At 45.7% G+C, this 15951-nt stretch overlaps 1 protein-coding gene and 1 long non-coding RNA gene across 8 annotated transcripts in view; one reads left to right on the forward strand and one right to left on the reverse strand.

Annotated features, from left to right (window-relative positions):
- SLCO1A2 (solute carrier organic anion transporter family member 1A2) overlaps window positions 1-15951 on the forward strand; it is a 39685-nt gene that overhangs the window by 18239 nt on the left and 5495 nt on the right. For all 6 annotated transcript variants that reach the window (XM_081210009.1, XM_081210008.1, XM_081210007.1 and 3 more), the window contains 8 exons: window positions 695-801; window positions 4626-4772; window positions 6991-7089; window positions 9421-9654; window positions 11029-11193; window positions 11446-11641; window positions 14410-14575; window positions 15494-15663. In XM_081210009.1, the coding sequence (XP_081066135.1) occupies window positions 695-801; window positions 4626-4772; window positions 6991-7089; window positions 9421-9654; window positions 11029-11193; window positions 11446-11641; window positions 14410-14575; window positions 15494-15663 (1284 nt within the window). The remainder of the gene's footprint in view (window positions 1-694; window positions 802-4625; window positions 4773-6990; window positions 7090-9420; window positions 9655-11028; window positions 11194-11445; window positions 11642-14409; window positions 14576-15493; window positions 15664-15951) is intronic.
- LOC308595878 overlaps window positions 9413-15951 on the reverse strand; it is a 30966-nt gene continuing 24427 nt past the window's right edge. Inside the window, exons 3-4 of one of the 2 annotated variants that reach the window (XR_014012167.1) lie at window positions 10379-10575; window positions 9413-9539 (exon numbers count right to left, since the gene is read on the reverse strand). This is a non-coding gene — a long non-coding RNA (uncharacterized lncRNA). The remainder of the gene's footprint in view (window positions 9540-10378; window positions 10576-15951) is intronic. The other variant, XR_014012168.1, reaches the window with a different exon arrangement.

Below are 15951 nucleotides of genomic sequence, written 5' to 3' on the forward strand. Positions count from 1 at the left end.
GGAGTTGCACAGGTGGTTTTTGAAGGCTGATGCAAAAGCATGTGGAACTACCAACAGATCATTGCAGCCAACCATTCAAAGTGATCTTCTCAGTTATGGATCTTCTCAGTTTTGCACCCCCTCGATTTGGCACCCTATGGGGGTAACTGCCCATGCCATCCTAAATGCAGTGCTGGTTTTACCAGATAGGTTACCTGGAAGATGGGCACCTGAGCATAGCTGATCAGTAAATCCAGGGCTTTATTTTCTTAAAAAATGTTTAGGGGTCCTCTCATTTTGACTCAAGAAAACCACCATTTTATAGTTCAAATCAGGAAAAACAAATACAGTAAATGGACAAAAGTACAAAAATTCACAAAATGTTTAGGGGTATGCGTCCCTCCAGAAAAAAGTACTGGATAAATCTATATAAAAGGATGCTACTCTCATCACCCATAACTACTGATCTGTTTCTGTAATGTGTAGCCACAAGAACATTGGAAGCTACCTTGCACCCAGTCAGAACACTGGTCTATTTAGCTCAGTATTATCTATTAATGACTGGCAGGAACTCTTCAGGGTCTGAGACAGAGAATCTCTCCCTACCAGACCTGGAGACACCAGGGAATGAACCTGGGACCTTCTGTATGCAAAGCAAATGGTCTGCAAATGAGCCACACTCATTTCATGTGTACATTTTATTCTGACTCCACAGGTACCGCTATGAAAACTCTCTTTCTGTATCTGAAAATTCTTCAACCATAGCTGTTTGCCTTGCAAACCATAGCCAGTTTTCCATGGCGACAGAACAATCCTCAGAAGGTGAGGTTCCTTCCTAGATTCATTTCTCACTGTCTTTCTTTCTACTGTACACTGGAACCTCGGGTTAAGTACTTAATTCGTTCTGGAGGTCCGTACTTAACCTGAAATTGTTCTTAACCTGAAGCACCACTTTAGCTAATGGGGCCTCCTCCTGCTGCCGCGCCGCCGGAGCACGATTTCTGTTCTCATCCTGAAGCAAAGTTCTTAACCTGAAGCACTATTTCTGGCTTAGCAGAGTTTGTAACCTGAAGCGTATGTAACCTGAAGCATATGTAACCCAAGTTACCACTGTATTGCCTTTGTAGATGCCAGCTTTTCTCGTGTTTTTGTCGTGTTTTTGATGCCTACTCTACCTGTGTCTAGGGATGGCCAAATCTGCCATTTTGGGTTTCTCTCGTTTCTTCCAGCTTTTTCCAGTCTTCAGCTGAGCTCTCCACATTTCTACATCCATTTGCTTTTTTTAATTTTAAAAAAATGTTCTCATGAGAATCCAGCATTTTTGTGCTAATTTCTCCTGCTATACATACACATGTTTGTGCACAATTTTGCCTAATGTATACATCTTGGGCAAGCCATTTCCCCTAAAATAATGCATTGTTGTATGTTATAGTCACTGATGTATGCATTTATAGGCAGACTTTACCACAGTAAATGCATTTTTGAACATATCACTTGGCTGGAAAACTGCCCTGCAAAATTCAGTCTATTGTTTCAGAAAATGCGAATTTGGTTAGGTCGACTTTAAATGAGAACTGAATCATGTTTCTCATCTACCTTCCTGTATGACTTGTGGCTGAGAGTTGGAATGGGTGTGGGAACAGACAGGGCCATAGCACCAGCACATATATTTTCTTTGTGTGTGATTCAGCAGCTCCACTGCAGGGCTCAGGATATTTTGCCGCCTGAAGATTTAACCCCATGAAATAACTCAGACACTCCAAGTGTCCCATTTTTCAGGGACAGTCCTGGCTTTACCAGAAGCCATCCCATTTTCTGATTTGATCCTGGAATGTGCAGGTTTTCCTTAGAACGTCCCTATTTTCATCGGAGAAATGTTGGAGGGCATGGAGTTATGCAACCCCTGAGCCAAGGAGATAATTATACAACCTTTAGAAGATATCTGAAGGGAGTTGTCAGGGAACTGCCATCAGAGGCGAGAGGAGAGGTAAGACGCTCCAATGATGCAGGGGAGGGAACTAGCAAGGAGAGAGAGAGAGCTTCCGCTGGGGAAGGAAATCCAGGGGACACCAGGGAGAAAGGGGAGGCTGAGAGTACTGCGGAGGGAAGGCTCCGAGACTCTTCCAGTGAGATCAGCGGAGAGAGCACAGGACCTCCGCTTGGCACGCCCACGCTGCGCAGAAAGCTTCCGCGCAGAGAATCTAGGAGGAGACTTGGAGTCAAGGAATTTCTATGTTGGAGGAAGTTTAGGAGACGCCCACTCACGGATTCTGCCAGTGACTAAGACAGTCGCGTTGTAAGGGCTGTCAAACCAGGGAAAGGTTTAGCTATACGACCAGCTTGGAGCAGTTTGCAGTTTACGCACAAGCAACCCCAATTCCCATTACAGGAGTTTTTAAAAAAAATTAAATGTTTAAAACTTTGTTATGTTTTTATATATGTTGGAAGCCACCCAGAGTGGCTGAGGGCAATGCAGTCAGATGGGCAGGGTATATATATATATATATATATATATATATATATATATATATATATATGCAGGTTTTGGTGTCTTCGGGTGTCTTCCCGTGTAAGAGTTGGGGTGTCTAGGCGACGTTTCGACGAGGTCTCACTCGTCATCTTCAGGCTGGTGTTTTCGGCTTCTTGTTACTGGAACAGAGCAGGATCTCAGTGTTTGAGTTCCTATAAATACTGTTGAGGGGGTGTGGTGTATAGCCTCCAACGTTCTGGGCAGAGAGGAAGTTCCCAGGTTAGTGTGCCTTTTCTTCTTTTGTTCATTAATTACTTGAGGGATATCTTGAGTGATTTCTTGAGTGATATTCTGAGTACCACTTAGGAGGGTCATTAGGTGTGGATTAGTTGCTAAAGCTTTCGTGTCTTGACCTCTTGAGCTTGTGAAGAGTTTTTCTGAGAAGATGGCTGTACTGCAAATAGTTGTGCTCTGGCTTGGCTTCGTGTATAGGGGCGAGCTGTGGTTTTGTGCCCTGTGCCAGCCAGATCTGTGTAGGGATTGCAGGGGGGTGCAGCATCCGGAGGTGCCACTATGGTTTGGCTACTGGATGGTGTCTGTAATTTATCTGTGGAGAGGGTCTGGGTTTGGGTCTGGTGTGGTTGATTGGAGATGGCATTCTGTGTGCCTCTGGTTCTGGTGTCGGTTTTTGTGGGGAGGGCTAATTTCCAAATTTCCAAATTACAGACACCATCCAGTAGCCAAACCATAGTGGCACCTCCGGATGCTGCACCCCCCTGCAATCCCTACACAGATCTGGCTGGCACAGGGCACAAAACCACAGCTCGCCCCTATACACGAAGCCAAGCCAGAGCACAACTATTTGCAGTACAGCCATCTTCTCAGAAAAACTCTTCACAAGCTCAAGAGGTCAAGACACGAAAGCTTTAGCAACTAATCCACACCTAATGACCCTCCTAAGTGGTACTCAGAATATCACTCAAGAAATCACTCAAGATATCCCTCAAGTAATTAATGAACAAAAGAAGAAAAGGCACACTAACCTGGGAACTTCCTCTCTGCCCAGAACGTTGGAGGCTATACACCACACCCCCTCAACAGTATTTATAGGAACTCAAACACTGAGATCCTGCTCTGTTCCAGTAACAAGAAGCCGAAAACACCAGCCTGAAGATGACGAGTGAGACCTCGTCGAAACGTCGCCTAGACACCCCAACTCTTACACGGGAAGACACCCGAAGACACCAAAACCTGCATTCCTGTACCCGTGAAAATCTACGAAAGCATATATATATATATATATATATATATATATATATATATATATATATATAAAATTATTACCATGGAATAGAACGTCCCTATTTTCATTGGAGAAATGTTGGAGGGTATGCTAAGCCAATGGAAGCCAGATTGGCAGTGACCTCCTTAGGAGAGAGATGGAGAAATTGTGGCTTCAAGGTGCCCCTGCCCTCCAACTGCCACCAGCCACAGTCAGCATGGTCACTGGTACTAGTGGTAATAATAATAATAATAATAATAATAATAATAATAATAATAATAATAATAATAATAATAATAAATTTATTATTTATACCCCACCCATCTGGCTGAGTTTTCCCAGCCACTCTGGGTGGCTTCCAACAGAACACTAAAATACAATAACCTATTAAACATTAAAAGCTTCCCTAAACAGGGCTGCCTTCAGATGTCTTTTAAAAATAGGATAGCTGCTTATTTCCTTGATATCTGATGGGAGGGCGTTCCACAGGGTGGGAGCCACTACCAAGAAGTCCCTCTACCTGGTTCCCTTTAACCTTGCAATTAGGGAACCGCCAGAAGGCCCTCGGTGCTGGATCTCAGTGTCCAGGCTGAACGATGGGGGTGGAGACGCTCCTTCAGGTATACAGGTAAGAGATGATGGAAGTCCAGCAACATTCTGGGAGGCCACAGGTTCTCTGCTTCTGCCCTAGCACAAAAGGGAATGGGGGAAGTAAAACAATATGCACAACAATGCACAATCAGCTGATTTAACTTCTGAATTCAGGGACAGGAACGACAGGAACGAGTCACCTTGCCAGGAGCATCTGGTTACGGATGAATGGGGAGCATTAAAGTATTTCATTACTGGCAAAAATCCTCCATGGAGATTTTCCTTTCTTTCTTTTATGCCCAGAATGTCGAAAACAGGCTGGATCCTTGATGTGGGTTTTTGTGCTGGTGGGAAACATCATCCGGGGAGTTGGTGAAACTCCCATCGCTCCTTTGGGGATTTCGTATGTGGAGGATTTCGCAAGGACAGAAAACTCTCCTTTCTACATCGGTAAACCTGAAAAAGACCCTTCCTCAGTATTGTGTGTTGGATTTAAAAATCAAACCAAGCTCTTAGATACACTTGGACCACATGCACGGCATACATTTTAAGCACAAAGATGATGCTTTAAGCAACCATAAAAGGTAAAGGTACCCCTGCCCGTACGGGCCAGTCTTGACAGACTCTAGGGTTGTGCGCTCATCTCACTCTATAGGCTGGGAGCCAGCGCTGTCCGCAGACACTTCCAGGTCACGTGGCCAGCGTGACAAGCTGCATCTGGCAAGCCAGCGCAGCACACAGAACGCCGTTTACCTTCCCGCTGGTAAGCGGTCCCTATTTATCTACTTGCACTTTGATGTGCTTTCGAACTGCTAGGTTGGCAGGAGCAGGGACCGAGCAATGGGAGCTCACCCCGCCGCGGGGATTCGAACCGCCGACCATGTGATCGGCAAGTCCTAGGCGCTGAGGTTTTACCCACAGCGCCACCCGCATCCCTTAAGCAACCATAGCTTCCCCCAAAGAATTCTGGGAGCTGTGGTTTGTCAAGGATGCTGAGTGTTGTTAGGAGACCCCTATTCCGCTCACAGAGTTTCCAGAGGAGTTGAATCAATCCCTCTTCCAAGGGATCTCTGGGAAACCATAGCTCTGAGAGGAGAACAGGGGTTGCCTAACAACTCTCAGCACCCTACAGTTCCCAGAATTATTTGGGTGAAGCTTAAGGGACGCGGGTGGCGCTGTGGGTTAAACCACAGAGCCTAGCACTTGCCGATCAGAAGGTCGGCTGTTCGAATCCCCGTGACGGGGTGAGCTCCCGTTTCTCGGTCCCTGCTCCTGCCAACCTAGCAGTTCGAAAGCACATCAAAGTGCAAGTAGATAAATAGGTACTGCTCTTGCGGGAAGGTAAATGGTGTTTCCATGCGCTGCTCTGGTTCTCCAGAAGCGTCTTAGTCATGCTGGCCACATTACCCGGAAGCTGTACGCCGGCTCCCTCGGCCAGTAAAACGAGATGGGCGCTGCAACCCCAGAGTCGGCCCCAACTGGACCTAATGGTTAGGGGTCCCTTTACCTTTGCGGCTGCTTAAAGTGGCATTAAAGAGCTTTATGGTGTGAATTGGTTTCTTCCATAGAATCATTCTGGCTTTGGATCAAAAGGGAGACTACAAATGCCTTAGAAAAAGTACGTTTTGGGGGATGCTCATGGTGCCATCCTCTGCATATTTATTCAGAAGGCAAATCCCACTCAGTGGAAGTTGATCATTTGGAACAAATGAAGATATACCTCTTTACCCTGGCTTTTAATGCTTGAGGTATATATTGCCATGACCCACCTCATTTTTATCAGTGTTAAGTTGGGTTTTAATGGTGTAACTTGCCCTGGGACCTTAAGGCGAACAGAGGGCAATAAATAAACGAATAAAGAATACATAAATGTTGGAGCCATGGATGGTGCTTTCCAGCAGATAGTGTATACCACAGATTCTGTGTCGCTTCCATCTCCCAATCGCCAGCCAGTATTCTGTGCACGTTGAGCACGGTTCCAGACTGATATATACACAGAGTCAAGAGTGGATTTCATGCTCTTTATTCAGCTCATAGTGCTGAGGAGGAATGAAAGTTCCCCCAGTATGTCTGCTTTATATACATTATTTAAACAATGGGCCCCACGTGTTTGGCTAATTCCGGGATTCACCTGTAGGCCAATCAGGTTGCAGATTCACTTCCACCTGGAGCTGGATTGGGTGGCTCCTGTGGACCAATTAGACTGCTGCATTCTGAATCCTATTGTTCTAGGACCAATCAGACTGCTGCATTCTGAATCCTATTGTTCTAGGACCAATCAGGCTGCTGCATTCTGAATCCTATTGTTCTAGGACCAATCAGACTGCTGCATTTTGGATCCTATTCAACTCAGTACATAACACAGACAAACTTTCGGGTTCCCCCCTTAAGATTGCTTTTGCACTTCTAACCTTTGGGTTCCTTCCTGCAGTTGCCTCCATTTTGTGCTCCCCCCCCTCTTTTGACTATGTAAGGATAATGAGTTCACTTTTAATACAGATGATGATGGTGCCTGGAGGTCTATTTTATGTTTCAGTGCATTGCTATTCTAAAAAACAGTCCTTGAGAGGTTGAGGACAGGAAGCCAAACAAATGTTGGACAAGAAGCTGTGTGAAATATGACAATAACTTTTTTTTTATATTCTTCTGCCTCTCCCTCTGCTGCTAGGCTGCCTGCAGATAGCAACTGTCTTGGGCCCTCTGTTTGGTCTACTGATAGGCTCCTATTGTGCCAAGCTGTATGTGGATGTTGGTTTTGTAGACCCAGGTAATGCAATGGAAATGGTCAAAACCCATAAGGGCTACTCCTGTTTCACGCTTCTTAGGGGCGGGATACCTGGATGGCATCTATTTCGGGAGGGACTAATCTCTCAATTTCAGATTCTCATTTTTAGGAAGTTCGATTCACCCCATTCTACACACAGGTGCAAATTTTTAATTTTATTTTTTTAAAGTTGCCTGAAAATTTGTGGACATTTATCCAAAGATATGCATTGCTGATGCAATTTTGCCTGGAGTATGCATTTTTTAAAAAAAGTTTTTATTTATACTTTTCCAATTTATACATTTCAATAATTTTACAATCATTTTAACATTTCAAAGTTTGACTTCCTTCCCCATCTTTCCGCGGTTCCTTAAATTTATTTTTTAAATATTTTCTGCATATCCGAATTCGTTTAATTTGCTCATTTAATTATCTACTTTAAATATATACTCGGGTGGTGCTGTGGGTAAAACCTCAGTGCCTAGGACTTGCTGATCGTAAGGTCAGCGGTTCGAATCCCCGCAGCAGGGTGAGCTCCCGTTGTTCGGTCCCAGCTCCTGCCCACCTAGCAGTTCGAAAGCACCCCTAAGTGCAAGTAGATAAATAGGTACCACTTTATAGCGGGAAGGTAAACGGCGTTTCCGTGTGCTGCGCTGGTGCTGGCTCGCCAGATGCAGCTTCGTCACGCTGGCCACGTGACCCGGAAGTGTCTCCGGACAGCGCTGGCTCCCGGCCTCTTGACTGAGATGAGCGCGCAACCCTAGAGTCGGACACGACTGGCCCGTATGGGCAGGGGTACCTTTACCTTTCGAAACTGCAGGTTATTAGAATAATCCTGCCAATGTTTTTATCTGTTTGCAATTTATCTGTAAAGATTCAGTAAACCATGTCCATTCTTTTATAAAAAGTTTGTTATCTTGATTTCTTATTCTTCCGGTAAGTTTCGCCATTTCTACATATTACATAAGTTTTTGTATCCATTCTTCCTTTGCTGGGATTTCAGCTTCTTTCCATTTTTTGGGTGAGTAGCATTCTTGCTGCTGTAATAGCATACATAAATTTCTATAAAATTTAGGTAGTTGTGTCCCTGAAATTCCCAAAAGAAAAGCGTCTTCTTCTTCTTCTTCTTCTTCTTCTTCTTCTTCTTCTTCTTCTTCTTCTTCTAAGGTTATTTTGAACATCCTTTTCAATTCATTATATATAACGGAGTATGCATTTTTGCAAGGGAAAAAAATGTACATGTTTTTCGATTGGCAAATTGCAACGCAAAATATGGGAAAGGAAGGATTTTGAAGGCGATCTGTATTTTGGTTTGCACATTGGTTTGGGAAGTGTGCATTTTCCCTTCATCCCTACATCCTTCCCCATTCTGCTTTGCTCCAAGCACTAGCCAGCAGAACCCAGTCTCTTGAATCTGGTTTCCAGATGTCCCAGGTCAAGGGGTTCAGCTGTAGGTATTTCATGCATGTATTTCAATTTTTAAAATACATGCAAATGTTCTAACCATATGCAATGGTTCTTAATTTTTTCACATATGGAATGGCTTAACTGGTTTTATAGATGCAATAGTATTATTTCTGCTTTTATTATATTGCAAAACCGCTTTGAGGTGCTTCATTCAGACCTGTGTGTCCTTGTGCCCTGGTCCAGGACAGCGACTAACTTCTACTGTTTGAAGCTTGTAGCATCTGCTCAAGTTTACCACTTATGCCTTAAAAAAAAATCATAGACTTGTAGAGGTGGAAGTGACCTCAAGAATCATCTAGTCCATGGGTAAGGCCTGGAGGCCGGATCCGGCCCAATTGCCTTCTAAATCTGGCCCACGGATGGTCCGGGAATCAGCGTGTTTTTACATGAGTAGAATGTGTCCTTTTATTTAAAATGCATCTCTGGGTAATTTGTGGGGCCTGCCTGGTGTTTTTACATGAGTAGAATATGTGCTTTTATTTAAAATGCATCTCTGGGTTATTTGTGGGGCATAGGAATTCGTTGATTCCCCCCCCAAAAAAAAAGAATAGTCCGGCCCTCCACAAGGTCTGAGGGACAGTGGACCGGCCCCCTGCTGAAAAAGTTTGCTGACCCCTGATCTATTCCAACCCCCTGCAATGCAGGAATCTCAGCTAAAGCATCCATGACAGCTAGCTATGAATGCCATTCCTAACAAGTGTTTATAAAGGCACCTTTTTATTTCTTTCCAGAAATGCAGTGTTCACATTCGAAAGTAACCCTGCTTATTGCAATCAAACAAGCAAGAAGGGGAGAATCTACCACTGAGAATGATGGCTACCTTGGCGCTACTAATACAGTCCTCTCCATTAATCTCTTTCTCTCCAGAGGATGTGACTTTGAGCCTCCTTGATGCTCGCTGGGTCGGGGCCTGGTGGCTGGGGGTCTTGATCTGTGCCGCCGTGAGCTTCATCGTCGCCATCCCTTTCTGCTTCCTGCCCAAGTCTCTTCCGAAGGAAGGAGAGGAAAACAGTGCCGAGTTAAACACAAAGGGCAACAAAACTTTGCTACCAGCAGAAAACGCAGCTCATGTCAGCACAACAATTCGAGAAATTGCTAAAGGTGAACAGATTTTTTAAAAACCCCTTTCCTCGCCAATGTTTTGTAATACAGTCATACCTTGGGTTAAATGTGCTTCAGGTTGAGCATTTACAGGTTACGCTCCGCGGCGACCTGGAAGTAACGGAACGCGTTACTTCCGGGTTTCGCCGCTTGCGCATTCGCAGACGCTCAAAATGACATCACACGCATGCACGGAAGCAGCAAATCGTGACCCGTGCATGCGCAGACATGCGGACGCGGGTTGCGTTCGCTTCAGGATGCGAATGGGGCTCCGGAACGGATCCTGTTCGCATCCAGCGGTACCACTGTACTGTCGTACCTCCCCTTATGTATCCCTCTAGATACATAAATTTCGGGATGCAAACACAGCAAACCCAGAAGTATTTTTCCGGGTTTCGCTGTGCATGCATGCACAGAAGCGCTAAACTGTGCTGCCTGCATGCGCAGAAGCAGTCCTCTGGTTGCAAATTCCTCAGGATGCGGCCAGACCTCCGAAACGGATCCCGTTCGCAACGGGAGGTACCACTGTATAGTTTTATTATATATGTTTTTTAAAAAAAATGTTATTAAAAACACACCATAATTAAAATGCACAATAAAACAATCCCATTATAACAGTAATATATAAATGTCCATAATTAAGATTGCCCATAGAAAAATTCCACCAGCATCTTTTGTAAACAGCTTTGACAGAGCTAGCATCTGGGTACGTGCATATACAAACCTAAAATGTATTTCAAAGAGCCCAGTCCTCCATTGTGGGTAAAATAATTGTCACAGGGCCTTCTCTGTTTGCTGTTTCCAAGGTTGGTGCGGACAGTGGCTCATGGGAGGAGGGGTCTTTCCTGTGGTGGCTCCCTGCTTATGGAATTCTCTCCCTGGGCAAGCACAGCTGGCTCCATCACTGTCCGTCTTTAGACACTGGATGAAAACATTCAAATGTCTCTCGTTATTCCTTAATTTGTAAGTTTCTTTGAGACGCTTCAGTGTAAAAAGCAGTGAAATAATGTTACTACTACTACTAGTAGTAGTACAGTGGTACCTCTGGTTACGTACTTAATTCATTCCAGAGGTCTGTTCTTAACCTGAAACTGTTCTTAACCTGAAGTACCACTTTAGCTAATGGGGCCTCCTGCTGCCGCCGCGCCACCGCCACGCGATTTCTGTTCTCATCCTGAAGCGAAGTTCTTAACCCGAGGTACTATTTCCGGGTTAGCGGAGTCTGTAACCTGAAGTGTATGTAACCTGAAGTGTCTGTAACCCGAGGTACCACTGTAGTAGTAGTAGTAGTAATAATAATAATAATAATAATAATAATAATAATAATAATAATAATGCAACTGAGACTAACTGTTCTGGTTCTTTGGTTTCTAGATTTCATCCCCTACCTGAAAAGTCTGGCTTACAATCCAGTTTACATGCTTTTTCTTTTGATCACTGTGATCCAGTTCAGCGCTTGGATTGGGATGATTACATTTATGCCAAAATATATGGAGCAGCAGTATGGGATATCTGCAGCAGATGCCATCTTTTTCATAGGTAAAATGTGTGTGTGTGAATGAATAATAATAATAATAATAAATGTTTATTTTGAATGAAGGGCTGATTATGAACTTTATTTATTTAATATTACACTTATACCCTCCTTGATGAGTCCTACAACCATGAGCACACATGAATAGGAGGGGCCACACCTTGAAGGTAGGTTGGTTGTGCTTAAAACACTCGTGGTTCTGCAAGGGCCACGGACAGGGCCATACCTCAACCTGCTGTTTTGTGTTTTCTCTCTAGGTGTTTACAATTTACCAATTATATGTGCTGGTTATTTCTTTGGTGGCCTCATGATGAAGAAATTCAAGATAAGCACCTATAAAGCTGCCCACATTGGGTTTTGGAGTTCTATAGTGGAGTATCTCATCTACTTCTCTGCTTTTTTCATGGTCTGCAAGAATGCTAAGGTTGCTGGCTTAACCATGTCCTACGAAGGGTATGTTCTTGCTCTTACCTAAGCCTGATTTCACCCTATTGGGTGGTGCTGATTAGATTGCATAAAGACAGGGATTTTGGCAGAACCTTGCATTCGTCCCTGTTGAAATTAAATTTGTTAGTTTGGGCCCAGAACACCAATCGGTTAAGATCATCTTGGATCCTGATTCTGTCTTCTGTGACATTAGCTACCTCTCCCAGTTTGGTGTCATCTGCAAATTTGATGGACATCCTCTCAATTCCTTCATCTAAGTCATTTATAAAGAGTTGTTCTGTGGTATGCCACTTGTCACATACCGTATTTTTCGCCCTATAGGGCGCACCGGCCCATAGGGCGCACTTATTTTTTGGGGGGGGGGATAAAGAAAAAGAATTTTATTTTTCCCCCCCGAGCCTCTAAGAGCAAAGTAGCCATGACAGCGAGCGGGATGGATCCCGCTAGCTGTCCTGGCTTCGTTTTTAGCCTCGGGGCTGGGAGTCCGGGAGCGAAGGCAAGGTTTCGCAACCTCACCATCGGTCCTGGAGCTTGCAGGGCTGGGGGCGGGGGAAGCCCGAGCTTCCCCCGACCCCAGCCCCCAGAACAGGCTGCTATCCGCAAGCCTTGGGAGCCCGGCGGGAATTCCTGCCAGGCTCTCCAGGCTTGCGGATATCTGCCCGAAGCCCGGGGCACGCTGCTCAGCACACCCCGGGCTTCGGGGTGCAGGCTGCTATCTGCAAGCCTAGGGAGCCCGGTGGGAACTCCCGCCGGGCTCCCAGGGCTTGCAGATAGCCTCCTGAAGCCTGGAGAGCGAGAGGGGTCGGTGCACACTGACCCCTCTCGCTCTCCAGGTTTCAGCGAAAGCCTGCATTCGCCCCATAGGACGCACACACATTTCCCCTTCATTTTGGAGGGGGAAAAGTGCGTCCCATAGGGCGAAAAATACGGCAGTAATAATAATAATAATAATAATAATAATAATAATAATAATAATAATAATAATAATAAATTTATACCCCACCTCTCTGGCTGGGCCTCCCCAGCCACTCTGGATTGTTCCCAACAGAATATTAAAAACACGATAAAACATCAAACATGAAAAACTTCCCTAAACAGAGCTGCCTTCAGATGTGTTCTAAAAGTCAGATAGCTGTTTATTTCCTTCACATCTGGTGGGAGGGCGTTCCACAGGGAGGGCACCACCACCGAGAAGGTCCTCTGCCTGGTTCCCTGTAACCTCACTTCTCACAATGAGGGACCTGCCAGAAGGCCCTCAGAGCTGGGCCTCAGTGTCCAGGCTGAACGATGGAGGTGGAGACGCTCCTTCAGGTATACTGGGCCGAAGCTGTTACCTCATTCAATCCACATTTCGCTAACTTCCTTGCAAGAATATCATGGGGGACATGGTCAAAAGCCTTGCTGAAATCAAGATACACTATGTCCACAGCATCCCCTGATCCACCAAGCTTGTAACTCAATCAAAAAAAGAAATGATTCCGATTCAGGTATCTCTCCCAGCCCTACTTGGAGATGACAGGGATTAAAAACATAAGAAAGTAAGAATAGCCTGTTAGATCAGCAGCAAGGTCAGCATCTGTTCTCACAGTGGCCAATCAGATTGCTGTACGAAGCCTGCAAATAGGATTCGAGCGCAATAGCACACTCCCCGCTGGTGGCTTCCAGCAACTGGTATCTAGAACTGTTGTTGCCTCTGACTGTGGAGGCAAGTGAGCATAGCCATCATTGCCAGTAGCCATTGATAGCCGTCTCCACCATGAATTTATCTAATCCTCTTTTAAAGGTTGGCAGTTCAAATCCCCATGACAGGGTGAGCTCCCGTTGCTCGGTCCCTGTTCCTGGCAACCTAGCAGTTCGAAAGCACGTCAAAGTGCAAGTAGATAAAATACCTTCTCCGGCAGGAAGGTAAACGGTGTTTCCGTGCACTGCTATGGTTCGCCAGAAGCGGCTTAGTTATGCTGGCCACATGACCAGGAAGCTGTACGCCGGCTCCCTCGGCCAGTAAAGCGAGATGGGCGCCGCAACCCCAGAGTCGTTCGCAGCTGGACCTAACGGTCAGGGGTCCCTTTACCTTTACCTTTTAGGTTGGTGGGAGAGTTTAACTACGTGCTATGTGTGAAAGAGTAAAAGGAAAGGTAAAGGGATGCCTGACCATGAGGTTCAGTCGTGGCTGACTCTGGGGTTGAGGCGCTCATCTCTCTCTGACATGCTTTTGAACTTCTAGGTTGGCAGGCGCTGCTGGGACCGAGCAACGGGAGCTCACCCCGTCGCGGGGATTCGAACCGCCGACCTTCTGATCGGCAAGTCCTAGGCTCTGTGGTTTAGACCACAGCGCCACCCGCGTCCATGTGAAAGAGTACTTTCTTTTATCTGTCCTGAAACTTCCAACATTTGACCTCATTGGATGTCATCGAGTTCTAGGGTTATGAGAGAAGGAGAAAAAACTTTCTCTATCCACCTTTTCCCATGCTATGCATCATTTTATCTGCATAAACTTCGCCCAAAGAATCCTGGCACCTGTAGTCTGTGAAAAGGTGCTGGGAACTGTAACTCTGTGAGCTAAACTATAGTTCCCACGATTCTTTGGGGTGGTGGTGGGGAAACCACATACTGTAATGTACGGTGTGTACGCAACTTCAGGCAATCTACAAATAAACTCCTTTTGTGCTGGGTGGCTGCCGAGTTCTCCATCTCGAAGAGGGGGCTCTGGGTTTGTTTATTCATTTTTCTCATTGTTTGCAGGCTCTTTGCACACCTTTCTGGGTATTTTTCAGGCTTGAACAAGTCTCCTACATGGAAACAAACTTGTACGCGGACTGCAACCGCCATTGTGGCTGCTCCACTAAGGTGTGGGACCCTGTTTGTGGAGAAAACGGCATAGCGTACATTTCAGCATGTCTTGCAGGATGCGACATCTCAAATGGAACTGGGAAAAATACGGTAAGGCAGGTGTTCCAGGCAGCACAAAACTGTCCCCCACCTCCCTCTCTCCATCTCTCTTTCTGGTACCACCTTCTCGTCATCTCCATCCATACCCACTTTCCCCCAATGGGCTGTTTGGGCAAGGAAGATAACAATAACAATAATTTATTATTTATAGCCCGCCCATCTGGCTGGGTTTCCCCAGCCACTCTGGGCGGCTTTCAGCAAAATATTAAAATACAAGAATTCATCAAATATTAAAAAGCTTCCCTAAACAGGGCTGCCTTCAGATGTCTTCTAAAAGTCAGATAGTTCTTTATTTCTTTGACATCTGGTGGGAGGGCATTCCACAGGGTTGGTGCCACTACCGAGAAAGCCCTCTGCCTGGTTCCATGTAACCTCACATCTTGCAGTGAGGGAACCACCAGAAGGCCCTTGGCGCTGGATCTCAGTGTCCAGGTTGAACGATGAGGGTGGAGATGCTCCTTCAGGTATTTTGGGCTGAAGCTGTTTAGGGCTTTAAAGGTCAGTGCCAACACTTTGAATTGTGCCCAGAAACATACTGGGAGCCAATGTAGGTCTTTCAAGACTGGTGTTATGTGGTCTTGGTGTCCACTCCCAGTCACCAGTCTAGCTGCCGCATTTGGATTAGTTGTAGTTTCCGGATCACCTTCAAAGCACATTGCAGTAGCCCAAGCAGGAGATAAGCAGAGCATGCACCACTCTGGCAAAACAGTCCATGGGCAGGTAGGGTCTCAGCCTGCGTACCAGATGGTAGACAGCTGCCCTGGACACAGAATTGACCTGTGCCTCCATGGGGCACCAGTCCTTCAGGGGCCCAGTTGCCCTATTCAATAGATCACTTACAGAGGTCAAGCATGTGACCACATGCTGCCCACCCTCTTCCTTAACTGATTTTCTCTTATGTTTTGGCAGGTATTTAGAAACTGCTCCTGCATTTCAGCCTTCGGAAATGACACCGCGGTCCTGGGCCAGTGCAACAGAGAGAACTGTGGCACAATGCTGCAGTACTTCCTGATTTTATCCTTAGTCTGTTGTTTAATTTATTCCTTCGGAGCCATGCCGGGTTACATGGTCCTCATAAGGTACCAACTGAAGGGAGGTGGGAATAGCAGGATATATAGGTCTTGGGAGACAGGCGAGTCCCATTTGCGACATTGTTGACTCAGAACGGCGCATTTGTCTCCTCCTCAGAGTGTCGAAGTTTATATTTCATAGCAGATTTGGTCAGCTTAGTAAAACGATCTTCCTGCCCGCCTTCGGTTTTGGAGAATAATGCTCCGTGCAAAAGACGAGGATTTTCTGTGTGACAATGAGGAGCAAAAGCTGAAGTCCAGGTTGAAGTACCTTTTCTGTGGGAAACAGCCACACAG

Source organism: Podarcis bocagei, assembly GCF_964188305.1.
Source record: "Podarcis bocagei genome assembly, chromosome: 10".
Lineage (NCBI taxonomy): Eukaryota > Metazoa > Chordata > Lepidosauria > Squamata > Lacertidae > Podarcis > Podarcis bocagei.